General features: G+C 33.8%; 1 protein-coding gene across 5 annotated transcripts in view; it reads left to right on the forward strand.

Moving 5' to 3' along the window:
• The window catches only part of LOC143252946 (uncharacterized), a 55,344-nt gene that overhangs the window by 15,121 nt on the left and 25,300 nt on the right, over positions 1-14,923 (forward strand). For 4 of the 5 annotated variants that reach the window (XM_076505852.1, XM_076505879.1, XM_076505862.1 and 1 more), the window contains exon 4: positions 243-363. In XM_076505852.1, coding sequence (XP_076361967.1) covers positions 243-363 — 121 coding nt within the window. Of the gene's footprint in view, positions 1-242; positions 364-14,791; positions 14,823-14,923 lie in introns of all 5 variants that reach the window. The other variant, XM_076505888.1, reaches the window with a different exon arrangement.

Here is a 14,923-nt window from a genome sequence, read left to right on the forward strand (position 1 = left end):
GGTATATATGCACCCTGTGCTTTGTGTTGCTGACACACAAAAATATATCTTGTGAAAAGGGAAAAAAAGTCTTATAGATTTATTAACTCTAATCCTACCCAAAAGAATTACAACTGTCATGGCTATTGAGGATTTGTTGTTTCATTCTATTATCATATGTTTGTAAATTTATTATATATTTTGAATTCATAAAAGCACAAAAGATGTTATTGACATATTCTTCTAATGCTTTCTATATTCAGCCACATGCTGTGGGGTCGATTACAGGACATTGAAGAGACACCAGCACTGTTATACCAATGGGGAGGATCTCGTTCATGTCAACACATGCTCTGTTCTCTTAATATTGACACTAGGAATATAGTAAGTGTGCATTGCATGTACCAAAAAAATCTTTCATATTTTCATAAGGTTTCTGTTTTTACAAGATGTAGTTTTTGTTCTAGCCTGTGCTTTTCTTACCATTCATTTAAATTTAACAATACTGTTGTAAAATTGTAGAACCAACATAATTCTTTCATAAGAAAGTGTATTATTTATAATTGTGACCAACTACTTCTGTTTCAATAGCAAATCATTAATTCATTGAATTTATAAATTATTAAACAAGTTTGTTGACTTTGAATGGTAAAGAGTATTTATATTTATGAACATATGTCACATGATGTTGGAAAGTGAAATTTAAGGTAATGTGAGGTAAGTTTTCAATTCACAGTGGAGAAATGATTTTTTTAAAAAATGTCAAATGTTTTTGTCACCATTTCATTTATCCTCTGTAAGTTCTTTTACTTGTAAATTCAATTTAAGTATTAAATTTTCTATTGACCTGGATATAACAATCGAAAGACAGTTATTCTTGTAGTATAGATATCATTATTTTATACTAGATGGCAAACTATTTCATTACTTATTTGTCTTCATCAGTGCTGTGTGGAAGTATTAAATTTGACTGCTGTTATAGGGGGTATTTTAAGAGCACACACACATCATATCAATAAATGAACATACTTCATATGCATAGAAACTTGTGTGTGTGTATAAATGAGTAAATAAATAAATAGGTCTCGTACTGTCAGTTACTTTAATTGTTAATAGGTGATTAAAATCAGCACCATAAAACAGTAATGAACTTAATATAAAATAAATATTAAGTAAGCATTGGTAGAATTGCCTTTGTTGGTCCTAATTGTCAGTTTGATGTTGTAACTGATAATTCCTGTGGTAATAGCACCCAAATGCACTGAGGATATCCCATCTATCAGACAAAATTGTAGCACTGATGTTAAACTATTTAGCAGTTATGGAAGATCAACTTGGTTACAGAAACCTGAGTCCTTACATCTGTGATGTTTCAACTCTTATTGCATTTCACTGTCTGCACTCAGCTGTTGTGGGAAGATATTTCCCGTAAAAGTTCTTAAAGTAGAAATAACACCACCATAAAATGGCATAAAATTTTTACAACATGAATCTTCTAACATCACCCTGACAAAAAGATTGTAAATTGAAAGAAATGATCTTAAATAAAACTACAAACCATACCTTAATAGTTCTTATGTACCCATCTTCCTCCCTTTCACTTGGAGATTTGTTCAAGTATAATACAAGAAAACCAAGACAAACCCAGATACTTGAATTTAGTTTTTGTGTCATAGTATGCTCATATCCATAAGATATTTTCCATAATTGAAAGTGTAGTTTTTAAATATTTTCTTATTATCAAAAAGTGTAACTAGTTTATTCAATTTCTAGTCTTTATATCCATTATTTTTCATTTTTTTTAAGTAACAGATATAATGACTGCCAGATAAATAAATTCTTCCCACAACTGGCTGTGGACAGTGAAAGGCAGTAAGAGTTAAAATGTTGTGGTTGTAAGAACTGAGCTTTGTCCCGTTACTTGGTTTTCCATGATAGCAAGCTAGTTTAGCATCAGCATTTGGAATTTGTCTGATAGATGGAACATTCCCAACAAGCTTAGGTGCTACAACAACAGGCATTATCTGTTGTAATGTTATGTTAATAACTAGAATCAACAACTGCAATTCTACAGATACATACTTCATGCTTATATAATTTTCATGTATGTATATGTGGAAGTGCATGCACACACACACACCTCAACACATGCATGTTTCATATTCATAGAAATACATAGCATTACACTCATCAAAATAACTATGTATGAATAAGAATTATTAGGGGGAATTATTGTCCCTCCCCCTTTGTGCATTCCACTGAACTCTTCATAAAGGGATAATGGAAACACTTCCGTAAGAAAATAATAATCTTAAAATCATATTTTCCTAAATCATTTACTTGAAAATAATAAAAAATTTTGCACTTTTGTATTGGAAAAAAAATAATGTTATAACTCCTAAGTCATCATTAAACAAAGACAATGAAGTTTTATGTTAATCATAGAACTAAAGAACATTCTCATTTTATACACAATTGTAATGTAATTATGAGAACCATAACAGCATTAACTACATAGAGCAAAAAAAATCACTCGGTGCATGAATTAGTAAAACTAGCCTATTTTCTGTAAACATAATTATCTATGGAAAGGTTCTAAAACCATAGTTATGTCCAGTATTTTTTCACAGAATACTCTTTCACCAAAAAATAAAATATTTCAATTAGCATTTACCAATAATGTGATAAAAAATATTTAAAATGTATTTAATGTTTTTAAGCAAATAATGTGCACTGTGGCTTATTCCAAGGAGGAGTTTCTGAGTTTTTGTTCACTGTTTGTTCTAACATCTGATGAGAAATATTTTGTAACTTTCACCATGACTGAATTTGCAGTGTGAATAAAAGTGCTAGAAAAAACACGGTGTCTGTACATTCCAACAAGATATAAATTTCTCTAACTGACCACTAATGTATATATATATTTAAAAATTAATGTAACCTTGGTCCTTTTTAGCAGTATCTGGGATCCCGAACCGATTCAGTATTATTTTAATTACTTTTTACATGAATGGTTCACAATGTTCAATCTTTGTTTTTGACATAAAGTTTCTCAAGCACCATGCATGCATGTTTCAAGTATTATAAATATTAAAATATATATATTTTTAGTCATGAATTATTGCCTCAAATATGAATAGTTTGATGTAATAATTTCTGTGGATATTATAATTACTCTCTGTAACACAAATTCTGTTCCTGGATTGTATGTGTTATTTCTTAATTGTTTATGTTGTAAAAGTACAGAAAATGGCCATTATTCCCTTCAAACTTTGCTTTTGTGACCTTGATAATGAAATTTAGAAATTAACCTATTTTCAATGTAAAAACAGGCAAATTTGCACATTTTCGTAAGGTCTGAATAAAACAGCATATGAATCAAGATTTACATGTATTTATACAGAAAGGAACAAATATGTTTAGAAGTGAGTAGTTTTTTGAGATTTGTGACTGTAATGTAAATAACTTTCATGTTTCAGCCCCCAAATATAGCCCTCCATCATGTTTTTGTTGTACACTCCTTGGTAGCAGCATTCAGTGTCCAGTATATCTTGGGGGAAGTGCTCCCCTTGCTTTTCTGAGTATGCTCCCATGTTCTAAAATTTATGAAGGCGAGCATCAAGGATATGGACTTTCAGAGGCATCCTACAGCCCATTTTGCCATAGTTCTTCACTAGAGTCTCAACCAGTTCCACATAATTTTTGGCCTTGTGATTGCCCAAGAAGCCTTGAACCACTCAAACAAAGCTGCTCCAAGCAGTTTTTCCTTCCTACTGAGCTTCTTGGGGAATTCTGTGCACTCCCAGGATCATCTTTATTTGTGGTTCACTGAAGACACCAGCTTTGACCTTTGCTTCAGACAGCTTAGGAAAGAAGTCTTGAAGGTACATGAAAGCTACAGACTCCTTATCAAGAGCTGTGACAAATTGTTTCATAAGACCCAATTTTATGTGTGATGGTGGGAACAACACCTTCTGTAGTCCACTGGTGGCTCACACTTGACATTGTGCCACTGCACAAAGAACTTGTACACTTTCATTTAACAAATCCTACTCCTTGAGCCTAGATGTCAAAAGCTCAGGATTCGACTTTGTTGGACCAAGATCTCTGATCAAGTCATTGAGGTCTCTTTGGTTGGGGTAGTATGGATTTCTCTCACCAGCTGCACCTCTGAAATTAATTGTAATTTGGATTTTCAGCGTCTACCTCCTCTTCTGATTTGCTGCTTTCTTCTCAGGATGGATGTTTTCTCTCTGGCAGAGTGGGTACATGGAGCTCAGGGCAGTGTGACGATGGATGGTGGAAGGTTCAGATACATGATAGCAGATGCATTCTTGCCAGCCTGATGTTTGGAAGAGTCCACTATGCAGAAGAAGCAATTACTTGAGTGGTCAGTGGGTTCACACCAAATTCTTGGAATAGTGAACTTCATGGTTCTCTTTTTCCCCTCTGTACTGTCCTGCAAAAAAGCAAAATAAAATTGTTATTGGGAAGAATAAATTTATTTCATCCACAATTAATGTGTAAGAGGTTCATGCAAAATATTTTATATGTGATATTTTTTCTATACTATTGAAAATTAAAAAAAATTAAGATATTGAAATTTTAAAAGGTCTAAAATTTGTATAATATAAAATCTTACTATTCAAGCAAGCAAAAATTGTCTGTCTTACTTTATAAAGTTTTTTGCAGTGCTCGCAGGTAAAATGAGATGCCCAGGATTTGTCTTGATCCCCGACAGGCATGTTGAAATATTCTTTGTAGGCTTTACACATTTTAGCAGATGCAATCACAGAGTACTTTTTTGCTCTTGTCTTGATAAATTGGCCACATATATAGCAGAATGCTTGCAGCTTCTTGATGCCATCTCTGATAAGGTCAGATGGTCTGTGTTCACTTAGGCAGCTAGAAATAAACTGAAGTGGTGAGTGATGAGCCCCTGTATATATATATTGCTATGGAAAGTTCTTGAAAATTCTTGTAAGTTCTACAACATTTTAGAAAATTCTTGTAAGTTTGAGAAAATTCTCTATCAGCTACTCAACACTGTATCTACCTAGAATGTTCTGTAAAATGGAGAAATTTGAAAATTTCATTACCCAGGTCATAAAAGCAAAGTTTGAAGAGAAAAATAGGTGTTTTCCATTCACTTTAGGTACAAGCAATGGGGAAATAACACTTTCTGCCCAGGAACAAGAAAAAGTAAAAATATTGTTACATAGTGTTATAGTTACAAGTAGGTTTTTCATAAATATGTATTTTTTATGCAACTCAGTAGCAAATTAAAACCATTATTATACTAATGGTAATAAGGAAGTGCTGTTTTCATACCACTTCAGATAAATTTTCATTGTAGTATTTTTTCAAAGTGTTAGTGTTGTAATAAAACAAGTGAAAATGGATTTCTTGTTTGATAGAATAATTTATTATTGGGTGAAGCTTGGCCTTGTGGATTTTAGACCTGGTGAGCGGGTTTGAATCCATGTAATACCACAAAATGTTCCATGCACGATGAAAGTGACAGTCAGTACCTTAGCACAGATAGTGGGTGATATTGTGCTATTGACTGATTGCTAACATTGGTCAGTTGTTGAAAATTAGAGAGGGCAGGAAGTATCCTTAGTAGCTGTACCATCAATAAAAACTGTGCATTATAATGAAGTATTGATAATATCAAGAAAAAATATGCAGAAATTTAAATATTCCTTATTTTTAACATAAGTGGTCAGTGCAGCCCTTTGTGTTGGTTAGGGTAGTGTTAAAACCCCAATGTTCTGTTGGCTTGTACCATCTGTGGCAGGAAAAATGTACATTTTAGATTTTTTAGTAACAGATGCTATATCTCCTTTCGTATAAGGTGGGGATTTTTTTCTTGTTTTTTAATAATACTGATAAAGGTATAAATGATAAGCTTGATCCTTGTGTTAATCTATAAAATATCATAGGGTAAGTTTACCCTATGAAAGTTTAGTATAGAAAGCCACAGTAAGAGTAAGGATAAAGAAACAAGAAAAAAGTGTTATTAAAATTCTTCATATGTACAAGGTGTATACAAATGAATGGTGGGGTTTTCTAAGCATATTGGTAAAAAACAAATACTCAGTGTGCATTGAACTTTTGTTTATTTGATTCATTGACTTTGAAAGTTTTTGTAAATGCAATTTTATCCATTTCAAAAGGTTTTACAATGATATCATACAACTTCAATGTGAGAACCAATAACAGCATGGCACACATCATATTGATAATTTTTGTCCATACTCAGTCAAGATTCTCTCACAAAACATTTCCAGTTGCTCTATTGATGCTTTGTCATGAGCCAGATCAGCAATCTATTCACTCTACTTAATGTTCTTCACATAGCCTTGCTGAAAGAAGTCTAGAGGTATGAGGACTCCTTGGGGGCCATACAATTGACTTGTTTCTTCCAATTTATTGGAGCCAAGCATGGCCCAAGTGGTTAAGGTACTCGACTCGTAATCTGAGAGTTGAGGATTCAAATCTCCATCACATCAAACATGCTCACCCTTTCAGCTGTGGGGACATTATAATGTGATGGTCAATTCCATTATTCATTGGTAAAAGAGTAGCCCAAGAGTTGGCAGTGGGTGGTGGTGACTAGCTGCCTTCCCTCTAGTCTTACACTGCTAAACTGGGGACAAAAAGCGCAGATAACCGTCAAGTAGCTTTGTGCAAAATTCAAAACAAACCAGACCAATCCTTGCAAAGATATAGACTTGAACCAACCTTTGCATGTTGTTTTCATGTGGCAAAACTTTGTTTTACTCTCTTCTAAATTGTCATTGGACCAATAAAACAGGCTTCAGCTCAGCTGAGAAAGAACATATGATGCTTTTACTTGAAGGATATTCATTAGAACAGAACTCTTCAAATGAAACACTTTTTAATAAAACTACATGGGGTTTTTAATAAGTGGATATGAGTATAATACTGGGTACTGTAGTAGAGGCATAATGGTAATGTCATGAAACCTCACCATTCATTTGTATACATACTGTTTCTAATTAAAAATCTAAAACAAGTATCTACAAAAGTTAAATAGTAATGTACCTGCTATAGATTCTTCAACAAATGTGTTTGACTATACATTAAAACTTCAGTAGTTGAATTACTCAAGCTATGTACAGTTTCACTTAGAAAATCAAAATATTATACTTAATAAGAATAAAATGTTATGAATTATTTACGATTTAATGGTTGTAAAGAATATTGTTTCAATTTTTCTGTGTTACATTGATCTATGCACCCATAACAAGATCCTGGAGTGTGGATTAAGTTGTATTTGGATATCAGTTTATATATCTGAGAACAACAGAATACTTAAATTCTTGCAAGTTTGCATCAGAAGTGCATTTATTTATAAGTTATTTTTTAGTTGGGTTTGAGAAATATATATTTGCTTCAGGTGTAATACTTTATATCAACTATGGTGTACAGTTACTTCTTTTGGTTTCTACCAAAAAGTATGCTTTTTATTCTTCAGTTAAGTTTCTCCTATCTGTCATTTGCAGTTTTGTAATATCTCTCAAAAATTAGTCACCTCTAGGTTCTTTGGTGGTGGTGTACATTTTGTTCCTTAATTGTTGAAATCTCTGATCTTTCCACCGTTTGTCATGTTGTAGTACTTACACAAAGTCCCTTTCTAAGTTTTTACATGATTACATTTGTTTCCTTTCTGTTTATAACCTTCTTTTCAAAGTTGTGTTTCTGCATATGTTTGGAGAATGTATTCAGCTGTGAATTCTGTTGCATATGATAAAATGAGCATAACATTTTGAAGAACTATGATTTCTAAAAGTCTCTACTTCTAAACTCTTCAGGTTTGATACCCAGTCTTTTAATCTCAAACACCCTGCAAAAATTTTTTCCATTTGTAATCTGTATGCATGTTCACATGTGGATTTGAGTTTGGTGTCTTGAAAGTAGACCCTGCTATTTCATATTTTTGAAATGCCAACACCAGTTAGTCAGGTCTAGTGTAGTGGTGGCTTACAAACTTTGGTAAGTTTATTCCTTGGTGAAAAATTGAGTTTACTCCAGACTTTCTTCTGAACATTCCCACTCTAGTACAGTAAGATGCTTGGTTCCATAGATCTAAGTTTAATAAAACCAACAGGTAGAAGGTGGTAAGAGTTATGGATCTTTTAGACTCTCTAAGTTTTGGTTTCCAGCCTTTGATTCAACACACATGTTGCAAGATTTCTTTTTCCCATTATGGAAAAAAGAAAGAAAAAAAAATGAAATAATGATGAAATAAATTTCAAACTAGATTTTCTATAGATTATTCAGTTTCTGCAAATATTTTTTGTGATATTTGTTTGAGTTTGTAACATTGAAAATTTTTAACAATTTCATTGTGATATTTTTAAAGAAAAAACTATATTTCTTACTGTTTTTAATTAACTTTGTCAAACTTTACTTATTTTTTATGACTTACTTCCTTCATTTTGAACTTTCTTATAAAGTTCTTATGTTGTGAAATCAGGGGTTTGGTTCCCCTTGGTTGACTAAGCAGATAGCCTGATATGGCTTTGCTATAAGGAAACACACATTGTAAAATATACATTTTCTTTTCCTTTGAATCAAAAATGCTGCATACATCTGCATTTACATTTACTGGTATACATCACAAAATTGCATTTTTTACATACCAAAGTTGTTAGCCAACTTTTTTTTTAAACAGGAGGTAACAAGTTTTATAACCTGTTTTATATACATGTATATATTTTTAATTTCTTGTCAGTGAGATTCTTTGCCAATTCAAACATTAGGTTAATGAAGCTGAATGTGAATGTGACCAAACACATCATCGATGTCAACAAAATGAAAATAGATGTAGCAAAATGATTTTACTAAGTCTTCATCTTTTTTCTGCAAAAATATTTCACATCATGCTGCAACATCATATTTCAAATGAAATATAAAATTGTAAAGCAAGCTTTGAAAACACATTGTGAAAGTTGTTCACAAATATTGTTTATTCTAGCAAAATGTCATTTAATTTATCTTTTATTACTTACTGGTCTTTATGCAAATTTCCACTGATCTTTAAGCCATAATAGCTTATACATACGAATAGAATGTGAAAATAAATTTCATTATATGTTGAGATCACTATCCTGTGACTTCTCAAGATTGAGATACAGTTACCTCAAACCATAACAGCCATTAATGAAAAACAGTGAGTTGCTAAATTTGATAAAACTAAACTTGTATTGAATGTATAAGCACTATTGTTTTCATTTATTCCTAAGGGACCCATTGGTGTGGATTCCTCTACGTGATGAGGTGACCTTCCAGGGGAAAGTTCTGTTCTTTCAATTCACCTCCTCTGGGATATGTAGGTATCACACTTTCGCACTGCAACATTTTCCAGCAGGCCGTACACATTCTCAGTAGATAAGAATTCTAAGCCAGAAGGATTCTTGGATTAAGTTCACAGCCAGCATATCCTCTACCACCAGTTCCAAAGTCATATGGGACAAGACTCAAAAGGTCAGTGGGCAGTATAATTCTGTTTTCCTCTCGATCTTGCTCTCTGATTGCCAGGAAGTAGCTGATACCCGGGAGCATTGCCGATACTCTAGGTGAAAGCTTTTGCCAGGTATCTACCACTTCTGTGTCTTCCTCCACCTTCTTACTAACCATCAGGACTTGGGCAGAGTGATCACCTTTTTCCTTTCGAGCTGATTGTCTTTATGACCACGATCATCCATTTACACTGGTGGATATCAAACTGGTCCTTTATTGGTCTGGCATTACATCGGTCAGACCTGATGATGTACACTATGAAATGCTGCACCATCTATCTCCTGCTACTGTTGCTATTCTTCTGATTGTTTTTCCTGATGTCTGATGCCAGGTGATTGTCCTACCTTTCTCTAAGCTTGGGAAGGGTCCCAAGATTCTTTCAAACTTTTATCCAATTGCTCTGATGAAATGTCTCTGTAAGACCTTAGAGAGGATGATTAATGCTCATCTTGTTTGGTTCCTCGAATCAAACAAACTCCTCTCATCCACCCAGTGTGAGTTCCAATAATAGTGCTTCACCATGGACCACCTGATTTTACTTTAAACGTCAATTAGAGAAGCCCTTTCTCAAATGACAACATCTTGTATCAGTATTCTTTGATGTTGAGAAAGCTTATGATACAAAATGGAGGTATGGCATTTTGTGAGACCTCTATATATATGGGTTACATGGCTATTTACCCATTTATATTAAAATTCTTTAATGGACAGGAGATTCCAAGTTCGTGTGGGTTTGACACTTTCCTGTCCTTTTCTAAAGGAACTTGGAGTCCCCTAGGGCTGTGTTCTGAATGTCACACTTTTCAGTATAAAAATTAATTCCATCACTGAACAACTCTCTCTCACTGTTGTAAATGGGCTCTATGTTTATGACTTTCACATCTCATGTCAGTTGTCGAACATGAGGTATATTGAGCAGCAGCTACAGAATGCCCTCAGTTGTTTACTGAAGTGGACCACAGCAAGTGGCTTTACATTTTCTCTCTCTAAAACTGTTTGCATGCACTTTTGCCTCCAATGGGGTATTCACCATGATCCTGAACTCCATATCAGTGAAGTTGTTCTTCCTGTGGTTCCTGAGACAAAGTTCTTGGAGCTTATCATTGACCATAAGTTGACCTTTATACCACACATCAAGCAGCTACAGGTCAAATGTACAAGAGCGCTGAACATTCTTCATGTCCTCTCTTCCACCACTTGAGGAGTGGATCAACGTTCTGTGCTAAAGATATATCATGCTCTTATTCGATCAAAACTTGACTATGGATCATTGATCTATGGCTCTGCCAGACCCTAGGCCATAATGATGCTGGACCCCATTCATCATCAAGGACCTCAGTTCTGCACTGGGGCTTTCTGCACCTCCCCAGTTCAGAGCTTATACTCAGAGTCTCATGAACCTTCTTTGCACCTTTGCTGTCTGCAACTGCCTTTACTATATTCTTTGAAACTTCGTTCCTTACCAAAGCATCTCATCTGGGGTTGTATTTTTCTTCCTCGATGGGCCATCAATTTTCAGAACATTGATGTTTGCTATTGCTTCTTTTGGCCTTTGTATCCAGGTGCAGTTGGATGAATTGGGTATGTCGATAACATTGCTGTATCCACTGGTCAGCCCATCTCACCATGGCTTCTTACAGTCCCCAGTTGTGACCTATCTTTAAGCCATCTGAGGAAAGCAGGCACTCCTGGTTGGAAATACTGTCTGCTATTTGCTGAACATCTTTTGAACTATCCTTCCATTCCTATTTATACAGATGGTTCAAAATCAGGTGATTGTGTGGGCTCTGCCATGGTTTGTTGTGGTTTGGTGGTTGAATGCAGAATCCATTCCACAGTTTCTGTGTTCATTGCTGAACTGTACTCCATTTCTCTTGCCCTGGATTACATGGAAGCTAAGTAGTACTCAAACTGCATTATTTATACTGATTTGGTTAGTTCTCTACTTGCCCTGGAATTGCATGGGTATTTCTCGTTTTCTAAGCAGCTTAGAAACGCCAATGTGATCATTCACAACATGGAAAAAAGAGGCCTAGTTCACCAGATTGTCTTGTTTCTGGCAAATCTAAAAGGACTAAAACTGTGAATCAAAAATTTAGGAAAGAGTATAGTGCAAAATATCTGGTCATTGCATCAAAAGTCAGTGACAGTCATGCATTTTGTACAGTTTGTCATATTGATTTTTCTGTGACCCATGGTGGGATAAACGATTGTTCCAGACATACAAAATCGGTATCTCACCAACAAAAGGCTGAGGTAAAGACACGATGCAGATAATGACATTTATGAGTAAGAATTCAGAATATGAAAAAGAATTTCAAAAGAATTTTTTTAAATTCATTTATTAAATGCACAAAACACAGTCATAAATGAGCAATCTGAAGCAGTAATAAATAATGATAGTTATAATAATAATATAATAATAAGCAGCTTAGAGACATTGGTCAGGCCTAATAGCCACAAATGATAAAGGGCTCTGTCTACAATCATTACGCTCAGTCATTTGAAATAGTTGGCATCTCTGACATGTGGCTATGTTTGTTCTAGCCCTATATCTATTTTAATTCAGGAGTTTTATCTTTAAGTCATTGAAAAGGAAAATATTTAAAACAAATTATTTAGTGCTTGCTTAATAATGAAAGAGGTACCTCTTACCTTCATCCCCACAACATTGTACTTTAGAGGGAAAATGTGATCTTGTAAGGTTGGATAAATACATTGTAACTCAAGAGTAGTGCTGTGTACTGGATGGTGAGGTGCCCAAAATATCTAATAGTAAAAGGCAAAAGCAGTGTCATATACCATTTGGTAATTTTTACAGGACTGCAAATGATTAAGGGTAATTTATATCACTAATAAACAACACATAGAGAAAATACACTGAGTAATTATTATGAAAATTTCAATTGTTGCATGCGTGCCATTTTTTCGCTGAAACGCGGATTTCCGCAGTTTTCAAACGGCCAACGATCACCCACGAGATTCATGTAAATTTGAGGAGAAAATATGAGCGATTTGGGGGCGGGTAGGTGGTTTTTGAGGAGAAATCGTATTTTTTCAATGTTTATTGCAGAAAAAAAAAATCTGACCGCCATCTTGGAGGCAGTCTCCTTTCGTCTCGTTGCAGGTCTCGTGGTCTGGTATCATGTGCATACCAGACGATAAAATATTCTCTACGCCCCAAAAAAACAACAGAGATTGAAATGTTTAAAAGGAAAGATGTTCATTTTGATCCTGTAGACAAGAGAATGTGTAAGGACATTAGATCAGCAGCTTCAAAGTATACCTCAAAGCTGAGGGAGAATCAGAAGAAAAGGGCAGAAAGGCTTGAGGTCTATGGTTTTGTGAAATCTGGCCCAGCCACCTTGGCTAAAGAAAAAGTTCAGAAAGCCGCAGAGGCACAGAGAGCTGCCCATTCAGAGAAGGAGAGAAAAAAAGCTCGGAAGAGAGCACTGGAAACCCTTGTCTCGAAAAAGAGGAAAGTAGCCAAGATTGATTAAAGGAAATTAAGTGATTTGAAATTTGACTGTAATTTATGCAGCAGAGCAGAAGTGGATATCAGTGACTGAAAAACATTTTATTATTATCTGCAGCATACAGTGCCAGTGGTTTATTTTAAAGCATATCATTAATTTTATTTTGAAGCAATGTCAAAGCTTTCCTTGATTTGCTGTTTCAGTTTGTATTGTGAAAGAATGAAAAATATACTGATATTGAGGTACCAGTAATTTACTGACAAGATTGTATAGATGAACAAGTTTTACTGTAGGTAGTCATGTAGAGTAATTTTAAGTAATTTGAAATTTTAATGGAATACATGCAGCAGAGCAGTAGTTGTTGATGTCAGTGACTGTACAAAATTTAATTTCTGAGGCATATCACTGATATCAGTAGTTTAATATTGAACCATATCAGTAGTTGAATTTTTAAGCAATGTCATAGCTTTCCTTCATATGCTGTTTTAGTTTGTATTGTCAATTTGTGAAAGAATGGAAAATTCACTGACATTAAGGTACCAGTAGTATAATGACAGGATTGCATAGATGAACAATTTGAACTGTAGGTAGTCATGATTAGTCAAAAGAGTAATTTTATGTGATTTGAAAATTGTATGGCATATATGCAGCAGAGAAGTAGTTATTGACAATGACTGTAAAACATTTAATTGGCAGCATACCAGTAGTTGATGATGATGATGTTATTGATGACAAAAAAGGATAATAATGAAATGATTTGTATTTGAAATATTTACTGAGTTATTTTGGCTTTATTAACTCATATTACTAATATATTTTGATTTAGAAAAAAATTAAACTGAATAAATAGCAAATAAACAACCTTAAATTTCATTTATTTACTTTTTATTTTATTTGTTAATTTTAGATATTTTGATATATCTTCTAAAAAATGAATGCAAATTAAAAGAATAAATCAATCTGCTAAAAACTGTAAATGAAAGTTATAGTTTTTATTAGTTTGATTTAGTCTTTTAATTTCCTTTTGTTATTTTATATGATATATATTGTGTACTTTTCCAACATTGCAATGTCAAAAAACATAAAGAAATGATGTCCCAGATTGCACCAAATCACACCAAATAGCATCCATTTTTTAAAAATTTCCCAGTGGGGCATGCCCCCGGACCCCCCTAGTCAGGCACGGCTGAGCCGCGCTGTGGCGCCTCTGGCGCCAGGCTATATACCTTTTCCTCTCTTTTTCATAAATGTCATTGACATGCCTGTTGTTGAGTGAACCTATATCATTTTTGCAAAATTTTGTTTTAGACTAATATAATAATTGTTTTACTCTAAATTATTTTAAATAAAATAGGATATTTGTGTTTGTTTTTTGAACACCTTTCACTCTTTTTTTTTTTTAATCATGCATTGATAATGTCTTAAAAGAGCTTCTTATCCATGTTGTATTTATAGTTGATAGTTGAATCATTAATTGTGATTTGTGTCAGTACAGGAGTTAAGGGTTTTATTTGAGGTAAAACTGTATATAGCAGGACATGGTAGTTTGTAAAGTCATGATTTGGCTTTGTGGCATCCTAATGTAGTCCAAAATGGACACAAATAATGTATATGTATTTTAAAGTTTGTCTATATACATTTGTACATTTTACTAAAACTAAGACTGTGACATTTGTTACTATAAAGTCTTGCATTAGAATACAAATTGTAATATCAAAGTTCTGTTGACATTCAGCATACCAGAGTTTTCTACATGTGTGTCTTTCTTCTCATGCCTACCACAGGAGTACTCTCATCAGGATGACTTCTAGTGAAGTAAGATTTCATGTTGAAATGTTTTATTTTCTTTGGATCTTTGTCATACTTACTATACCCTCTTAATGTTCTACTTCTGTAAAAACAAAGATGGTACTGAT

This window comes from Tachypleus tridentatus, chromosome 1 (assembly GCF_004210375.1).
Source record: "Tachypleus tridentatus isolate NWPU-2018 chromosome 1, ASM421037v1, whole genome shotgun sequence".
Taxonomy (NCBI): domain Eukaryota; kingdom Metazoa; phylum Arthropoda; class Merostomata; order Xiphosura; family Limulidae; genus Tachypleus; species Tachypleus tridentatus.